General features: G+C 35.2%; 1 protein-coding gene across 1 annotated transcript in view; it reads right to left on the reverse strand.

Annotated features, from left to right (window-relative positions):
• PREX2 (phosphatidylinositol-3,4,5-trisphosphate dependent Rac exchange factor 2) overlaps positions 1-17,492 on the reverse strand; it is a 167,502-nt gene that overhangs the window by 93,450 nt on the left and 56,560 nt on the right. Inside the window, exons 7-11 of the mRNA XM_065753165.1 lie at positions 12,752-12,885; positions 11,266-11,369; positions 6,162-6,311; positions 2,589-2,733; positions 908-1,008 (exon numbers count right to left, since the gene is read on the reverse strand). Of these exons, the coding sequence (XP_065609237.1) occupies positions 908-1,008; positions 2,589-2,733; positions 6,162-6,311; positions 11,266-11,369; positions 12,752-12,885 (634 nt within the window). The remainder of the gene's footprint in view (positions 1-907; positions 1,009-2,588; positions 2,734-6,161; positions 6,312-11,265; positions 11,370-12,751; positions 12,886-17,492) is intronic.

Below are 17,492 nucleotides of genomic sequence, written 5' to 3' on the forward strand. Positions count from 1 at the left end.
AGTATTAAGTTCATTACTGGCTGAACAGTTTAAGTACCAAAATGAAAATTATCAATAATTCCATCTAAATTTACGGCTTGAATCTATGCTGGAACAGTAGCTAACTTCACAGCTCTTTCACTAACTGTTTTTTATTTATTTTTTTTAAGTTACTCAGCTTAATGTAAGCCAAACATGCAGGAGTTTCTCCAGTTTGTTTATATGGTCCTGCTGGATCATACCTTCTAAAAGCAAGAGAGACAAGGACCACCTCTGATAAGAATGTTTGATAGGTAAAATGCTGCCAATGGAAATTATCCTGAAGAAATCAAACCTTATCAGCTCAAAAACTGAACCATTTCGATAATACATCTCACCAGAATGAATTTAATACAGTTGACTGAAAAATTCGATGTAAAAATATGAATTTTAGTAGCTCTACAACTTAGTGAAAACAGGGTTTTAAAATTATGAAGTTTAAACTTTTGGGTTCTAGGTTGGATTTAACAACTAAACTTGTAATTCTCAACAAAGGATCAGGTACATTTACCAGCACCCAGCTGTTTGCTCACTCCTAACAACTCTTAGTCCAACACATGTTCCAAAAAAGCCTCACCTATATAAAAGCCTTAAATCCTTAAAAGCAGTCTGTCCTTCTGTCTTATCCCAAGAGTTATTTTAGCTTAGAATGGAACAGCAATGTTTCTGTAGGTCCTGTTTGCAATGTTGTGACAGCACAGGTCTAATCTGATTAAATCAGCGGAAGATCTCCAGTATATATTCTAGGCATGGGCAATGACCCCATAGGTCCCTACAAAGACATAATGAAGATTCAACATTTGACCATCTTTCTGTCAAACAAAATGAAGTCCACTGAAATTATAACAATTATCTTGAAAACAAGCAAGTTAAAACTAATTGTATTTACCATGGTGGATAATGCCGTTCTCTAATAATGCTTGACCAAGATGAACACCTTCTTCAGATCTGTGTATCTCACCAATTTCTAACAACCAGGACACAAATTCACTGAAGGAAAAGAGATATTAAAAAAAAAAAAAAACTTGAAATTTGATGACCATTAGAATGTCATGCCATCTTAAAAAAAATAATTTCCGCTTTTTATTATTTAGACATAATACGTAGGTTGTTCCAAAAGTAGTGCCTCATATTTATGACACTGCTCCTCAAATTCCACAAAGCTATGAAGAACACGGCTTATCTTTGACATTGCTGTCGTGCCACTTTTTCGTGCCCCTCTGCTGTTATCTATCGAACAGCAGCAAAACACCACCAACATCTGCCTCTGATATCAGAGTCCAACAAAACAAAATAGGAGGCATTATTTTCTGAGTAGTCCCAGTACGTGAAAGTTTTCCTTTTCCTTTCTGCTCATAAGTTTCATCTAGTAACATGGTGAATATTCTCCTTCATTCCATGACTTTTTTGAAGTACAATAGAGAAATCTGCCCAGGCTCTCAAATTCCAGGAAATCCCAGGCTGCACTGGGTGGATATGCTATGAAGGCAGGATATAATGGCAGTATGACAAAACAGTAGGCCTGTTATTTCTGAGACATTCTAGGCAGAGAAACAAAGTATATAGTGCATGATGACGAAATACTGTGTTTACGTCACAATAAATCTAATGCAGTGAAGAGATATCAATTTTATGGCACATTAGATATTTGCACATCTGTTACAAATAAAAACACTGCACAGAAAGGCAGTGCAATATTCATGGGTTTTTACTGGGGACCCAGAGAAAAGCATACTTGGAAAGGGTGTATTTCAAAGATAGAACAGAAAAACAATCTTTCATTGAAAAGTTTAAAAGTTTTACAAAACTCCATATGATGAGTGCGTTCCTCACCTTCCAACAGTCCCTCTGAGGAAATCATTCAACCACAACTCAATAGTTAATCTTAATCCTGGTTTCAACTCTCAACAATTACATGTCATTGGACAGTACATGAAAATTTCCTGTTTCATTTCCTCTTTTGAACACAGTGGTGAAAAACTTCACCAGAACACACAATTGTGTCAAACAGTGAATTAACTTTATAAAAACATTTTCCATTCTCAATAATGATAAGCTCTCTGATGTTTTGCTTCTTCGTAATACACATAACATCTAAAACTAGTGTACCTGTTGCTTGCTCTCTCTCATGCATTCAGACTCCTTAAAGATGGCATTCTAAAGATCTTCCTCACAATAGGGTAAATTTTTAAATATGTATGCTGCATTTAGAAACTCCTTATCTGACATTTAGGCAAGAAAAGAAGGGAAGCAGTTTTACAGACAGATTTTTTTAGGCTGGTTAAAGCAAATTTGCTACTCTAAACTAGGCATTTATGAAACAAAAAATGCATTAAACAATTAGGGAATTATTTCTCTAAAAAGTTATTTTATTGGATGCACTTTCATAGTTTTTTGGCCCTTTAATAGCTACACATCCATAAGTCTCAGGCAGACCATTTTACATTTTGACTAAATTCTAGGAGACAAATAGTTCTAACAGACAATGTGTGGTTTTCATAAAATCCCAAAGAAGATTTAAAATGTGTTTTTAGGGAGTTAAAATTCCTGGTCTTGAATGTATGTAATACCTTCCAAGAAAGCATTTGGGGAACGTGGTTAATTTCCTCTTCCTATCTTTGATGAGACTCCCTTGCTTGCACATCATTTTGTACAGTCTTTCTCCTTGCTCAGAGATCATCACCCAAGTGTCCTGTTCCATGCCCAATTTTAAACCTGTTAAAAATGCAATAAAAATTTATGAAGTTATATTGTCATTATATTTCAAAATATTCCCCAAAATGGATAAGTGATATCAATATTTTACATATTAACAAACAAAAGGAATTCATTTTCATTATTTTCCTCAAAAACAAGACTTATTTAGGAACATCTAATTTTCATAAAGCAAAAACAAATGAGAATTATAAATTACTCACACTGAAGTCAAATTGTTACTGAAAACGTACACCTTTACCAGCAACACAACTGATATTGCAGTAATACTAATCCCATAATTTTCACAGACTTTGGTATACAAACATTTACAAGGGAGATTATAAAAAGGACTTTGTTTATACTCTTACTGTGTTATGATAAAAGTATTTCTACACTATTTTTTTTAAGATTTCCAAGGAACTGTCACTAATTATCTGTTAAAAACTTGTTATTGTCATAAATCATAGAAACATAGGGGTTGGAAGGGACCTCAAGAGATCATCAAGTCCAACCCTCCTGCTAAAGCAGGTTCCCTACACCAGGTAAAAAATTAATGAACCTCTTTTCCACAATAGCACTTTAATAACTGAAATTTTATTTGTTTCAAAATTTTCCCAAAAGCCAAAAGGTATAAAAGGGGTTTAGTTCAACATTTATTTTATCTGTCTCACCTCTTAAGAAAGTCACTACATTTTCAGAATTACAGATGATCAAAAGCAGTTCTTGTTGAATTATGCAGCACACCGGCCATTCACAGAAATTTGCTCTCCCAAGGAGTACCACAGACAAACCTTGCATTTTCTCTATAACAGTTCTTAATTCAAGATAAAACCACACACTTCTGGAATGTCTTGTTTACACATTTTCAGTTTCTCTCTCCAGATTTGTGTATTTTTAAAAATTATAACTGTACATACTCATAATGAGAAGTACTTCTGAAAATTGTATTCTTGTTATTTCACATTATACTGCTAGCAGAGGTGAGTCTGAAAATTCTGAAAAATTAGCCAGAACAAAAATATCATGATAAGCTAAAAAACACAGGTATTGGTCACAGATATAGAAGTGTATCTCATCCATGAACCAGACAGCAGTGATGTCACAGAATCATAAAATCAGACTTATTCCCAGTGTCATGGGGAGTGAGTCCGTGGGTCCCCCGCTCCAATCATCACGGAATTGGGCCGAACAATCATCACAGAATTGAGCCAGCACGTAAACTGTTGACACCCAAGAAAAGAACACCTAACCAGTATACTGCTTTTGGAGCTTAAGGGATGCTGATGGTTTTATTTGTACTGACTACATGAACCAAGTCATCACAGCACCATCAGCCTTAAAACTGATGATCATTTATACAGATTTCTTTCAGAATACTTCAGATGGTTACATGGAAGTCTAAAAACAAACAGAAATATTTCCTAACAAAAGTTTCCAATTTAGATTTATTTCTTGTAGAAAGAAAATACATCCATAATGTATTCCTAGCTGAAAGTAAATTCAATAACCACTGAAAACTCTGCTGAACTATTTCACCTGGGATATTCTCTTCCTTTTGTTCAGCCTCTGCTATATGGCCTGCAAATAGCAGTAGGTTCGCTTTTCAATAAAAATAACAATAGGTTTAGCTTTTCTCAGTGCACTGAATCTCCAAGTCTTCCAAACTGAATGGTCCAGAAAGCCCCAAGAAATGGCATACCACAATGTATTTCCATGTTCCACATTCTGTATTTACCTAGTCTAGAGATCACTCAATCTAAGGATCTGTGTGAGATGTGGAGTCCACAGCATCACTAAGAAGGAATGCATGGGCAAACTTTGCCACACAGTGCAGTAAAGGAGTTAGTTACTCACATAAGCCTCACTGACAGCTCAGGAGATTTGTCAAATGTGTTCATTTGATTTAGTCAGTTTCTGACTTGCAAACGAGACAGAACTTTGTTCTCACATGTGCAGTCACACTTTAATGTAATTGCACGTAAATATATAATGCATAAACAGGCTCTATATATTATTAAATGCACAATTAAAGCACCTTTATGTTCACAGTGAATGGAAAAGTGTGTATAGCTATGTTTAGACAGTATTTAAATTGTTTAAATTTCCTCCTCAGTGGCAAAAGCCTTGTGACCTCCAGGAGCTGAATAATTCCCCAAATAATAAGATACTAAAATCCTTTCCTGACCTGAGAAAGCTACTTTTGGCCTCAGAACTGGTAACATTTAGAGCAGACTCACCTATGCTAGCAGTATAATGTGAAATAACAAGAACACAAGGACATGAAATACTCCTACTTACTCTTTGCATTCCTTACCTGAGGTACCAAGCATCTAGATGGACCAAAAAAACCTAGCAAAAGTGAAGTGGGATTTGTTAGAAATCTTTTTTTTAGCCAGATTCAGAAAAGGTCCTTTGTTTTTTGTTGTATTTGATGCCATCTCTACCACACCTTTTTCATTCGATTTTCTAAAATGTTGAGGTATTAGAACTCTAAGGTACCTTTTTAGCTCTTCCACTATTAGTTCTCAAGAGCACTGTTAATTAATCAGTTCTCAGACACTCTAGTTGGAACTCCAATCCTATGGCAGATGTTATACAAATATCCAGTATTCAGATTTAGAAGACCAAAGAAATACAGTTATTCTCCCTTTAGAGTGGAGTCACAAAACAACTGCTACTATAACAGTCCAAAGGAAATCTATGCAGGCCACAAACAGAAACATAGATCTAACTACAAGGTCATACCTTCTTTCAGTCCCAAGGCTCTATACATACTTACTTAATAGGAATTTCAGCTTGCAAATGAAATTAGCTACAGAAGATGATGATACATCATCTTCCCCTGTTTCTATTTTGTGCTGGGTTTCACCATTAGTACACAAGGTTATTCATAGTCACATTAGAAAACAAGATCAAATTTAAGACCTTTCTTCAACCTTATTTCAGGGACTCAAAAAAGACAGTTGTTTGGCAATGGTGATTTTTTACTTTCTTTGAGTAAGCAAAATAAATCAAACATGGGGTTGTATACATATATCCTGTACCATTTCGTATTGGCTCAACTGCATGAAGAAACTTAGAAAACCTGCTCACATCAGTGATCCAAATTTCCATTCACAAAATGTGTACAGATCTCAAAAGGCATTTAGAATAGACCCTCACATATCACAGACCATTCTCAGGCCTTAATGAAATCATAACAACATACTCTGGTCAAGGAAAAGCTGCAAAATCACAGACAAAAATCATCTCCCCATTTCCAAAATAACATTCACAAGCAAAATATATGATACAAGTCATTGTGTCAGTACAGTTTTATTTTTCATAAACCATCAGCTAAACCTGACACGAGAAATTTGCTTAGCAGCTGGTTTTGTTTTACAACTCAACATATAAATACACTTTGGCTTTCTTGCAAATCAACATAAGGAAGTTTATTAACCTACCTTTTCGTCTTTCTCGCTCTTTCAAAATAGCTTCCAGCCATTCTTGCTTCTCTTCAGGAGTTTTTGCCATGCATACAAACCATTTGTTCTTTGCTGTGTTGTGGATCTTCCACCCATTAATAACAGTATGACCACTACTGTGGTAGTCAGCTGGGAATAGATAAAATGGTTTGAAGACCAAGGACTCTTACAAAATAAATATTTGTAATAAGAACTTAAGAACTCCTAGCATGATACATAAAAATCATGATGTATGGAAAACAGAATGAAGTAAAACAGAACAAATAAAAACAATGTAAGTTATCTATGCCACCTCTGAACTATTATACCTCAGTGAGTGGATTTTTAGTCAACGCAACGTTTTCTTTATCATGTGATAGAATTGCCTGGCATTTGGAAGAAGACAAACTCAGCACTAAAACAAGCAGAGTCCTCTTAAAAGAACATATCATTGTACTTAGAGTACTTTTGTTTGTGTTAAACTGTCATAAATAGTTCCATAAAAAGCAGCATTGTGGTTTCATCCATGAAACGTCTCAGAGCTGTTCCACTGGTTGAATGATTTACTATTCAGTTTATGAAAGGACTAAACACATGGGGAGGAAAATACAATTTCAGTTTGAAGAACAAGCAAATCTTTGTACTAGATATATTTTTACTGATACTTGATTCAAAAATATATAAATAAAACTTATTATCTGAATAAATAAATTTATATACAATTTGTTTACACAAACTACAATATAGTAAAAATCCATTATAAGCAAATGCAGTTTTTGAATTATGTTCCTAACCACCTTATTTTCAGCATGCAAATAACGTGAGAGAGGTAATAACTGCTGCTAACGTTCTTAAATATCTTGAGCTTTTGCCTCTTAACATGTGAAATGCTCTGCTACAAAAACAAGTAGACAATTTATCATTTACTGCCCTTTCTTTACTTACATGACATTTGATGTTACCATGTTAGTCCATAAATCTTAATCAGAAATTTGCCTAACAGATCTATTCCTTTGTACAGCCTGAATATCCTTGAATAGGATTAGATACATCTCCTGAAGCAAAGTTTGTGAGGCATAAATGGCCTCTGATAGCAAACACATTTTTCTGAATAAACTACAGATTAAAACTTGAACTAGCAACTATTGTACAAATTACTACAAAAACCAAAGGTCAGCATTTTCTCACCATAAACTTTCATTAAGAAGCAAGAAAGCCTGGGGCCACCCCTAAACTACTCTAACAACTACAGACCTCCTTACTTTGGAAATAGTTTTCCATAATTCAGCCCTGTTTTATATAATGAGATGGGATTTTCTGAAACTAAAACCTTTGCTGAAATGCTTGCTACAATTTATCATAAATCTCAGCAGACATGCTAGTATCCTTTCAATAACTCTGCATTTTAATTAGATGGAAAGCAGCCAAGCTGTCTACTGTGGGCTGGGAAATGTCAGGAACTGCTAGAAAATTATGAGAGTTATGGCTGATTTCTAACTCAACAAAATTTTCTATTACTCAAAAGAGTAGAAGAAGGTGCAAGCAAATGTATGATGGAAAATAAACTGAATTTATTTTTACTATACCATATTTTATACTGCTTACCTAAGTACCTCATTTTTATTTTTTTTTACCTAAGTACCACATAACCTATGCATAATATCCTTTGCCTCTTTAAACACACTTATTCTTTCAAACAAACTATCATATCATTTATGCACCCTCAGAAAACCAGAGTCTGAAGTCAGAGAAAATAAAGAAGCTATCAGTTGAGAGGCTGCAGTGTTCTAAAGATAAGAGGTTGGAGGGCTTCTAGAGGAAGGAAACTTCACGTCCCTATGTATCATTTCTGCATGGACTTAAAAATCCAACAACTAGGCACTAGTTGCAGCTTTTTGTTTACTCACAGTTAAGTTGCAGGTTAATGTGTATAAAACTACAGGGTAATATGTTTCCTGTGGTCTTTTCTTGAATATTTCAGTGTACAGACTGGCATTTTAAATATGCAGTTTACACTGCCTCTGAATTTCTGTAACTGCAGGACCACAAGTGCTGGCAGTTTGATAACACATTTATCTCATAGCTGTAAGAATCACAGAACCCTCTGAAAAGCCCAAACACCCAGCTGGGTGTTAAAACTGCCTAACATTAGCTGGCAATTAGTTCAGATGGATGAAAACTGGTAGCTGTCACCAAATTTCACAATAATAACCACTACTATGATGTCCAGCTTGACTTTGATCTTTGCCTTTAACTGCAACACACCTTCACCTTTTTGCTCCATGTGTTCCCCATAACTATAAGCTCCCAGGATGCATGTCCTCTCCAGTACATCTATCAAAGTCATATTAATGGCATTTCAGCATTCCGCTACCATTCCATACAAAATCTTGCTGATTTTGGCCAAAATCTGATCGAGAGCTGCTCACTAGCCACCTGGCAGGCCAGACAGGAGGTATGCATGTTCTGATAGGCCAGCTGCACAGGAAACATGCACACTTCGCAGCAAAGCAATCACATCTACCACTCAGGCTAAGCAAAGGATTTGCTAATCTGACATCCTAGTTAGAGCAGAAAGAATATCACAAGACTTGAAGATGATCCACACAAAGTCTAAAGAAGCATGCTAAACAATTCATTAAGCTTTTCTCTTCAAAAGGAAAGGTGATGAAAGATGACATCTTCTAATGTACACAGCAATTTCAATGGTAACATATTTTGTACAAAATTCAATACTTAAGCCTTTGAGAGATATATATAAAACCACTTTTTAGTGCTATATGCAACAGACTTCTCAAAAAAAAAAGAACAAAAAAAACATATAAATATTGAAGGACTTCTATACTTCACAGTGTTCAGGCTCTCAGGAGCTCCAGTGCTCAGAAACAGCAAACACACAGTTGCTGCAGAGACTCAGTTCTCTTCCTTATACATTTTTCCTGCAACCTCTGGTTTCTATTATCAGACGGTGATTTTTCTGTTTCATGCTTTATTTCAAGACAGAACTAACATAAGAAAACATAAATCTGGTATTTCCTAAGCATCAAGTGCTTGTCTTCATAAACCAAATAGCATTCATTTAATGATGGGTGGAAGCCTTTAAAAATGTACTTTCCTCTGAATTCTAAAAACTGAATAAACAAAACAGAATGCTTCCGGATGTTGAAAAGGAAGGAAGGAGAGGAAGAGAGAAGGAGAGAAAGCTTTCACCAACTGTACTGTTCAGTCAAGAAAAACTTTTGTTAATTTCTGTAGACATGTTATTAGCATGACAATAAAACTCAGCAGGAATCTGTTTTCCTGTTTCTATTCAATTGTTTATCAACAGTAAAGACTACATTCCTGCATTTATCAGTTCTAAAGATCTGTGGAAGTATCTTCTAGACACAAAAGCCCCATGAAGAATACATGAGAAAGAGTCTTGTACAGCTATGAAAATAAAAGCACTATGCCTTTAAGAGCTTGCACTCTGAAAATAGAATTGTAAAGAATGATGGATAATTATTTAGAAAAAGAAAATAATACAACAAACATTCACTTGCAAAGTTTATACTAACAAGGCTCAGAAGAACAAATTGGTACACTAGAGAATGAGATAAGACAAAAAGAATGCAATAAAATATTACACAGTTACAGTTCAAATGAGGATGACTATGGGGGACGAGAAACAAGACATCTAGGTGCAACAAATGAGAATAGTACAGATAATAAGACAGAGGAAGGTTAAAGAAGAGCATCCTGATAGAATTGACTGAAGTACCACCACAAAGAGAGAGACTTCTGACTACAATAAAGAAAACAAAATTATTATAAAAAAAAAAAAAGTGATAGGAAGGAAAAAAGAAAGGAAATTTGCCATTGATCAGGGACATGATAGATATAGCCATATTTCAAAGAGGTATAGAAAGAAGAATACGAATAATTACAAGAAAATACTATTCCAGGATACTGGACGAATAGAAATGGTGAAGGCAGGAAACATGGGTTTTGAGGAAAAGAAAGGCGAGAATAATACATAAAATAATCAAACCATTAACTCATGTATCTGAGGTGAGGAAAGAAGGACAGGTTTTACAAATGTATATATCAAAGCAACAAGATTTGAAATGGCTCGGGAGAGGAAGTGGGAAGGAAGGAAGGTGGCCTTCAGTATTGTATGCAAGGCTATAGGAAATGGGTAAGGTAGCAAGATTTCCTATTGATGGAGGAAATTAGTCTACTGGTGCGTAGAGCAGAGAGGGGGATAACTTGTGCTTGAAAACTGATTAAGAAAAGAAACGCATGGGACAGTGTAAACAAGATCAAGTACAAAATAGCTAGAACAAGCCAATGAAGAAAGTTATGATAGCCTTGAAAAATAAGGTAAATACAGAGAAAGGAAGAAACGTTCTCTAAAGACAACAAAAGAACTATTTGCTTAAAGCATGGCAATACACAGAATTGGAAGCAATGAAAGAATGTATTACAAAGTTCTCGGAATATTCATCAGAAAGAAGGTGGTGGATATAGGTTTATGTGGTCCCAGCGATATCAAGAGTTATAATTAAAGTGATGCCAACTAAGAACGGGACAGTTAATTGGTTTCCTCTGTAAAAGAGCTTTCAAAGTCAAAGAAAACTGCAAAGTACAGTATAAGAGAAAACTAGAATTCCAGTATGAGTCATAAAAACATCACAAATATATACTAGGGCTGATTCAAAAGTAATCCCTCCTATCTTATTATGTCCCTAAAAGTATTATGAAAAACCTTTTTCTTTTCCTCAATCACCTTACAAATTCATCATTTGCTACCACAAGTATACCTCATAACTAGGGATACTATTTAGTAGAGCTGTATTGCTGTAAAGTTAAGCAGATGATTCCAGTTGAGCAATAAATGTTACCCTATTTTATTACTCTGTTTATGCTAGTGTAAAAGTCATCTATGACTGCTGAGCTAATAAAGTATAAAAGTGATGATACATCACAGAAGCGGATTTTTGATAAGAGCAGAATGACCTTTTGAAGTGGCTTCTTATTCACTATTTTCAAAGAAATCACGAAGCTTCATTTGATTTCAGGACCATTATAGAGTACTCTGTAAATCAGCAGCAAATATACTCACCTGTTCCATCATCTACATTCTCCACTTCCATCACTTCTGTGTTTATTCTGCCCCGAAAGAGGTAACGATGGCCATCTGTAGATGCTTTGCTGTTCTTCAATCTCCTGATAGAAAAGAAACAGATGAGCAGTCAGACACTATCTTGTGCTTTGTTTCTGCAATTCTACTTGTAGATTTAAAGACAACTGAAAGTGTCACAGCCCACCTGTACCTGTGCAACTGAACTGTGGAAACCATTCCTGAATAGGACACACCTGATGTTAAAGCAAAATGCTACCTCTGACAAGACTTAATACAAACTGCTAGATGACAAGAGATGTTGTAAGCAAACTCTCATAGTAAATGTCTTGTTCCAATGCCTTGATACTTACATGTACTCTGTCATTAAAGACAAAATACACCACAGGAGAATGTTTCCTCCTGGCTTAACCCTCTTTCACTTGTCAAGAACTTCAAAACAAGGGTAGCATGACTGAGAAAATGAAATAACGCCTTTAGAAGTAAATTTTGTCCATATTAGCCTCATTTGTGGCGTTTATGCATGGAGGAGCAATGAAGACATTTTTCCTCACACAAGAGTTAATCACATATTATAATTAAGAATTGCTGAAATTTTGACAGGCATTGGTATCACTCCACACCTACTGAAGTAAAGGCTTTTTGAGACTTCCAGTCCTATGCAGCTTTTCTTATGTAATATGAACCAGAGATGATGATCTGTCCATTTCAGCTCATAACAATAATTAATACTGTATTCAAACAAAGGTAGGTTTCCAAGAATTAATGATCATTCTGACCTTCGTTCACTCCAAGTGAGTAGCCCTACTACACTTTAATTTTCTTACTCAAAAACTGAATGAGTTTTTAAAAAACAGCAGGAAGCATAAAGGTTCAGTATTTTTTCTCCCAAGCAAACTAAACCCAATAACTCGTGAGACATTTGTATCCAAGAAACTAAAGCTTAGTTATCTACGTTTATGCAACTATGCTGAAAAGAATGCTCAAAAATACATAAAATATCTTGCTCTACGAACAAAAGAGGACTTAAAAATTTATTTTTCAAAATACGAGCCTCCTGTGAAGAACACCCTCTTTGCCTACTTGCCAATCAGTACCCAAAGTACATTGCTGGTATATAATCATTTTCCTCCTAACTGTTGCTCAAATACTTCAAAAGTATATTCTGAATTGAGTCGTACTTGTGTGCTTAAGATGCATAGGACATGACTGTACAAAACTAAAGAAATCATTAACATTTCATGTTTTGAGGTTTTCATCCAACATTGCATTTTATCTAGAAACTGTGCCCAAAAAGTATGTAATTTAGTGATGGTCAAGAGAGAAGTTTCTAAATGATCAGTAACTTAATTACAGCAGTTAATCATAGTAAGCCTTTTGGTGTTGTTCAAATATTAAGAAAAAGCATACAAAGAACTAGATCCACTGTGAGAAAAACACAAATGATTTTTCAAAGTGAATTGTTTACCTGTGCTTTTTTTTGCAGTATACCAAAAGGTTATCAAAGAGAAAAAATATGCGTTCTTGGATATTTCCTGCTGAAATTTTCAGTAGTAGCCCACTTCGCAGCATTTCTGTGCACGTATCAGTGATGTTAGACCCCTAAAGACAATGGGAAAGAGATCATTTTTTGTGTGAATTCTACAGCAAGAAAGGACATCTCTTATACGCACCATGATAACAATTTTCCAAAATACCAAGATTAATACACATGGTAATTTATTACCTTGTAGCTAATATTTTTTAACGTTTACTTAACGATGTTCAACATAAGCTTTGTATCCATCTAGTAACTACAGGAATTATTTGATCCTTTTTTGAACATTTACACTTGAAATCAGGCCAACACAGCTCAGTAACTTTATTAAGAAATGTTTGAAAGTAGGGCTTTGAAACATATAATGTATGCTAAGATGATCTGGGAAGCTAAGGTTAACTTTGAACTTAAACATCACTAAGTATATATATCCTTCCACACTAAACTAACCAACCTAGACTCAAAATAAAAACCAGTAACATTTAAAATTCAAGCAAAGTTAACAGCAGCATATACAATTAAAACTGTCTAGCATACTACTCAATATACTCAGAAGACATCGGAATTTTGCTAATCTTTGTACACTTGGGATGAAATTTCCTATGCCTTATTTTGCTTCAGGCAGATCATCTCTTTGAAAAGAAGGTGGATATTTTCTAAAAGGTTAATGAAAAAAAGGAAATTTAACAAAGGAATAACATCTTTCCACAAATATTTCTATGAAAAATTCCTATCATTTCAATGCCTTATAAAGGCAAACAAACTTCTTGAGGAAGACTGCCTTGAATTCAAGTTGTTCTTTGATATTCTGAAAATAGTAGACTCATACAAACATTTAGGCTGGAAAAGACCATTAAGGTCAACAAATCCAAATATTAACCTAACACTAATGAGTCCACCATTACACCACACCTTTAAAGTGACATTCACACATCTCAAAATATCACCTGAAACTGAGACTCCACCACTTCCCTGGGCATTCTTTTGCAATGACTGTTCAAGGGTTTCTTCACCTTTTCCACAAAAAAGTTCTTCCTCATATACAGTCTAACCACTCCCCCTTGCAAAACTTGAGGCCATTTTCTCAGGTCCTACCACTTGCTAGCAAAGAAAACACTCCACCATCATAAAATCTCATTTCAAGTTTCCGTAGAGAGCGATGACGTCTACAATCAGCCTCCTTTCCTTCAGACTAAACAAGCTCACTTCCTTCAGCCACTCCTGAATATGTCTTCTCTATTCCCTTCACCAGTTTTACTGCTCTTCTCTGAGCATGTACCAGCAACTCAATGTTTTACTTGTAGCGCAGGGCCCAAATCTGAATGTAGTACTTGAAGTATGGTCTCTCCAGCGCCAAGTACAGGGGGACAATCACTTCCTTAGTCCTGCTGGTCACACTGTTCCTGACACAAACCAGGATGCCATTGGCCTTCTTAGCCATCTGGGCACACTGCTGGCTCATGTTCAACTGGCTCTAAGCAAGCATCCCTAGGACCTTTCCTGCTAAGAAATTTTCCAACCACTCTTCCCCAAACCTACGCAGCTTCATGGACATGGTGGTGACGTGGCTCAAGTGCAGGACACAGCATATTGTCTTACTGGTTGCCATACAAATACATGCTCCTGAGGGACAGAGCTCCCATCCCTGTGCTACATTAGGCCATGACATCCTATAAATAATTACACATCTTACACATCTGGCTGCACCTAAACATATAGCCTTGGCTCAAGGAATTTCCTAATTTTAAGCAGTTAACATTCAGCTTGGAAAATCTGCAAAAGCCAGGATTTTACTTTTATCCGCACATGTTCTGAATGATTTCTATTTGCAATAGCTGCAGTTACTTCCTCTTCTTGATCTAATCACAGCAACCCACAAAAAAAAATTCAGTCAATTAAGAACCAGGAAGCAATCACAGGTTCAGCTCTCAGCTCCTCATCTTACCATTCATCCTTTGTACATCACAGCTCTGAACATTGAGCAACAGCTCAGACTCTGCTCTAAGGAGAAAACAGGCTGTTTACAGAGATAAGAGAGATTGCACAATTATAGCCACAATTCAGCTCTACAAATCAAGAAACCTCAGTATCAGTGCTAACTAACTACTCTTGTTTCTATTTAGGATAAAATGAGGCAAAATGAATGTCATCTGTAGCTGCTAGGCTGTACTTCCTTTCCTAAGAGACAATAAGCACCAGAAGCTGGCAAATTAATTTTACACTTTATTGGAAACTAAACATTGAAGCACCTTAAAAGCACACTCAATAATTTAAATTAAGCATAAATCAGAACTGTACTTAATTCTTGCTAACAACTACAGAAAAGTAGGTTATTACTTTCCATTCTATTTCACTACATTTGTATACTAATAAGAGTAACTAATACTTCATGCTGCTTTTAAAATTTGTTGGAATTTGACTTTAGAAGTATGGTTTTTGTGTTGCAGTTTTTGTTTGTTTCTTTCTTTTAATGTTTTTATTTGCTTCCTTTTTACTACAGAAAATTCCATCTTTGCTGGAAAATTATCATTTTATCTGGGCACCAAAAATATTAATTTCAGGGCTACAAAACTGTATCAGCAGTTTCAGTTTTCTACAAAAGGGTGACTTTTTCCAAGAGAAAACATTTAATGAAATTGTCATCTCTTTTTACTGAAATATTAATTTTCACTGCAGAAAAATTTAACCTTTTCCCAACTGCTCTAGTGAGTTCTGCTACTATGCCAGAATCATGACATAGAATACCATATTTTATACATATAATAAATCCATATTATTCAGCTCTGACCTGTCTCTCTCATGAGGCAAATTCAAGATTACAACAAATGAGAGGACACCCTTGTCCCATGAACAGGAGAGGCTACTGGCTTCACAGCTAAAACTGAATATACTTTTGGAACAAATATTGCCAAGTTCTTCTGAGACAAACACATTTTCATTAAATATTTCAATTCAAACTACCATGGAAATCTTAAATGTGAGCAATTTGAATGTGAAAAGTAATCTGCTTTTTTAAAGTTTTCATGAAAACATTTACATTCGTTGATTGCAAGTGAAGATCATGCTGTTTCTCAGTGTACTACTGCTCCTATGCTACAATTCATGCTTCTATATAAAGTACCAGCAATTAAAGTTGATGGGGTATTTTCAGTGAAACCAGAATACTTATAATCTAGTTTGTCCTTCATCTTTCTTACTCAGTCACTGAAGACCCCCTATATCTTCCTTTAGAGTAGTACTTAACACAAAGTAAATACACTAAAATACACAGGAAGGAGAAAGACCTTATACAAGAAATTTAAAACAATATTCCCCTTATCCTTAAGTCATTAAATACGGATCTTTGATAGTAAAAATGTCCGTTATTGCTATGTAATCAAAAGCAGTATTTGTTGGTTTCATTTTTTTCAGAAGTTACTTATCCACACGTTCTGAGCAAATTTAATTCAAATATGAAGATCTGACTGTAATGATTCAGTAGACATCACTCTATCAGTGATAAAAGTCAAAAATCGTTACTTATTAACTTACATTCCAGTACTTGCACATATGCATAGGAAACAGAAGTAAACCAGGAAAAAAAAGGCTAAAACATCTGGAGTTTAAAAAAGAAATCTCTGTTAAAATGCTATCTGATTATACAATGAGACAGAATATCCCATGCCATTGTTACTAAGTTGGTCTGTGAGTTACACTGGGCCGTTCTGGTTCCAACTTACAACAAATGCAACAATTTTATTTCTTCTTCTGTCACTGAAACATCCACACAAATTTTACTGGCAGCCTCCTTCAGCAGCTGAGCCACCCTCCAGCTGAGACAGCCACCTACACAAATTCTGGATTCAGGGAAATAAATTTAACCACTCAGAAAATTTTGAGTATTAAGACTTTCTCATTTAATTTCCTTTCTTGAAGCAGATGTTCCATTTTTCCATGAATCAGTATTTTTGTTATAACAAATACAAGCTTCATTTTATGACACATGTATAGGAATTCAAGACACGCTTTGATCAGATTCTAAAAATAGGGTTTTTTTTTTCCCCCTTCCCTTCTAGTTGGGGCCAAGCAATGTGCTAAGCATTTCCTTCTGGAAGGAAATCTCCAACAAGTTTCCTCTTTATTTTTAGGCTATGCAGAAAACCAGATGTTTATTTAATTAAATCCACTCTCATATGTCGCATTCAGAGAGTTTTCATAGTTGTAGTTTGGATTCATTGAAAACATTGCTAGTTCTTATGAATGCTCTGGAATTCTTACCATTTCAAGGATTAAATATATTTCATGCTTGCAAAGGATGTGCATATTAAGACCAGGGCAGTTTTGCCAGATTGGGCACCTTGTGGTTGCCATGTGATAACATCAAACCCGATCAGCTCAGCTACAGTAAATACCACATAACTGTTCTGAAAACAGACTATTTTAAGACAATGGTCCTCTTTCAGAGTTCAAACACAAGTGAAATTCTAAAATTAAATGTAAGGGAAGAAAATCAATGTTGAAAGGAAATTACTGTGTTACAGTTCGCAAAACACATTCTGAGCAGAGAGAGAATAAGTCTGTGTTTCGTGTGTTTCTGTCCACATCACTACCTTTGCTCATTAATATATATTCAATAGCAAACATATTTACTACTGTAGTTCTTCTTAAAGAGACAGAAAAAGCATAATGCAGG

This window comes from Cyrtonyx montezumae, unplaced genomic scaffold (assembly GCF_038088225.1).
Source record: "Cyrtonyx montezumae isolate F1298 unplaced genomic scaffold, pur_monq_1.0 scaffold_8, whole genome shotgun sequence".
Taxonomy (NCBI): Eukaryota; Metazoa; Chordata; class Aves; order Galliformes; family Odontophoridae; genus Cyrtonyx; species Cyrtonyx montezumae.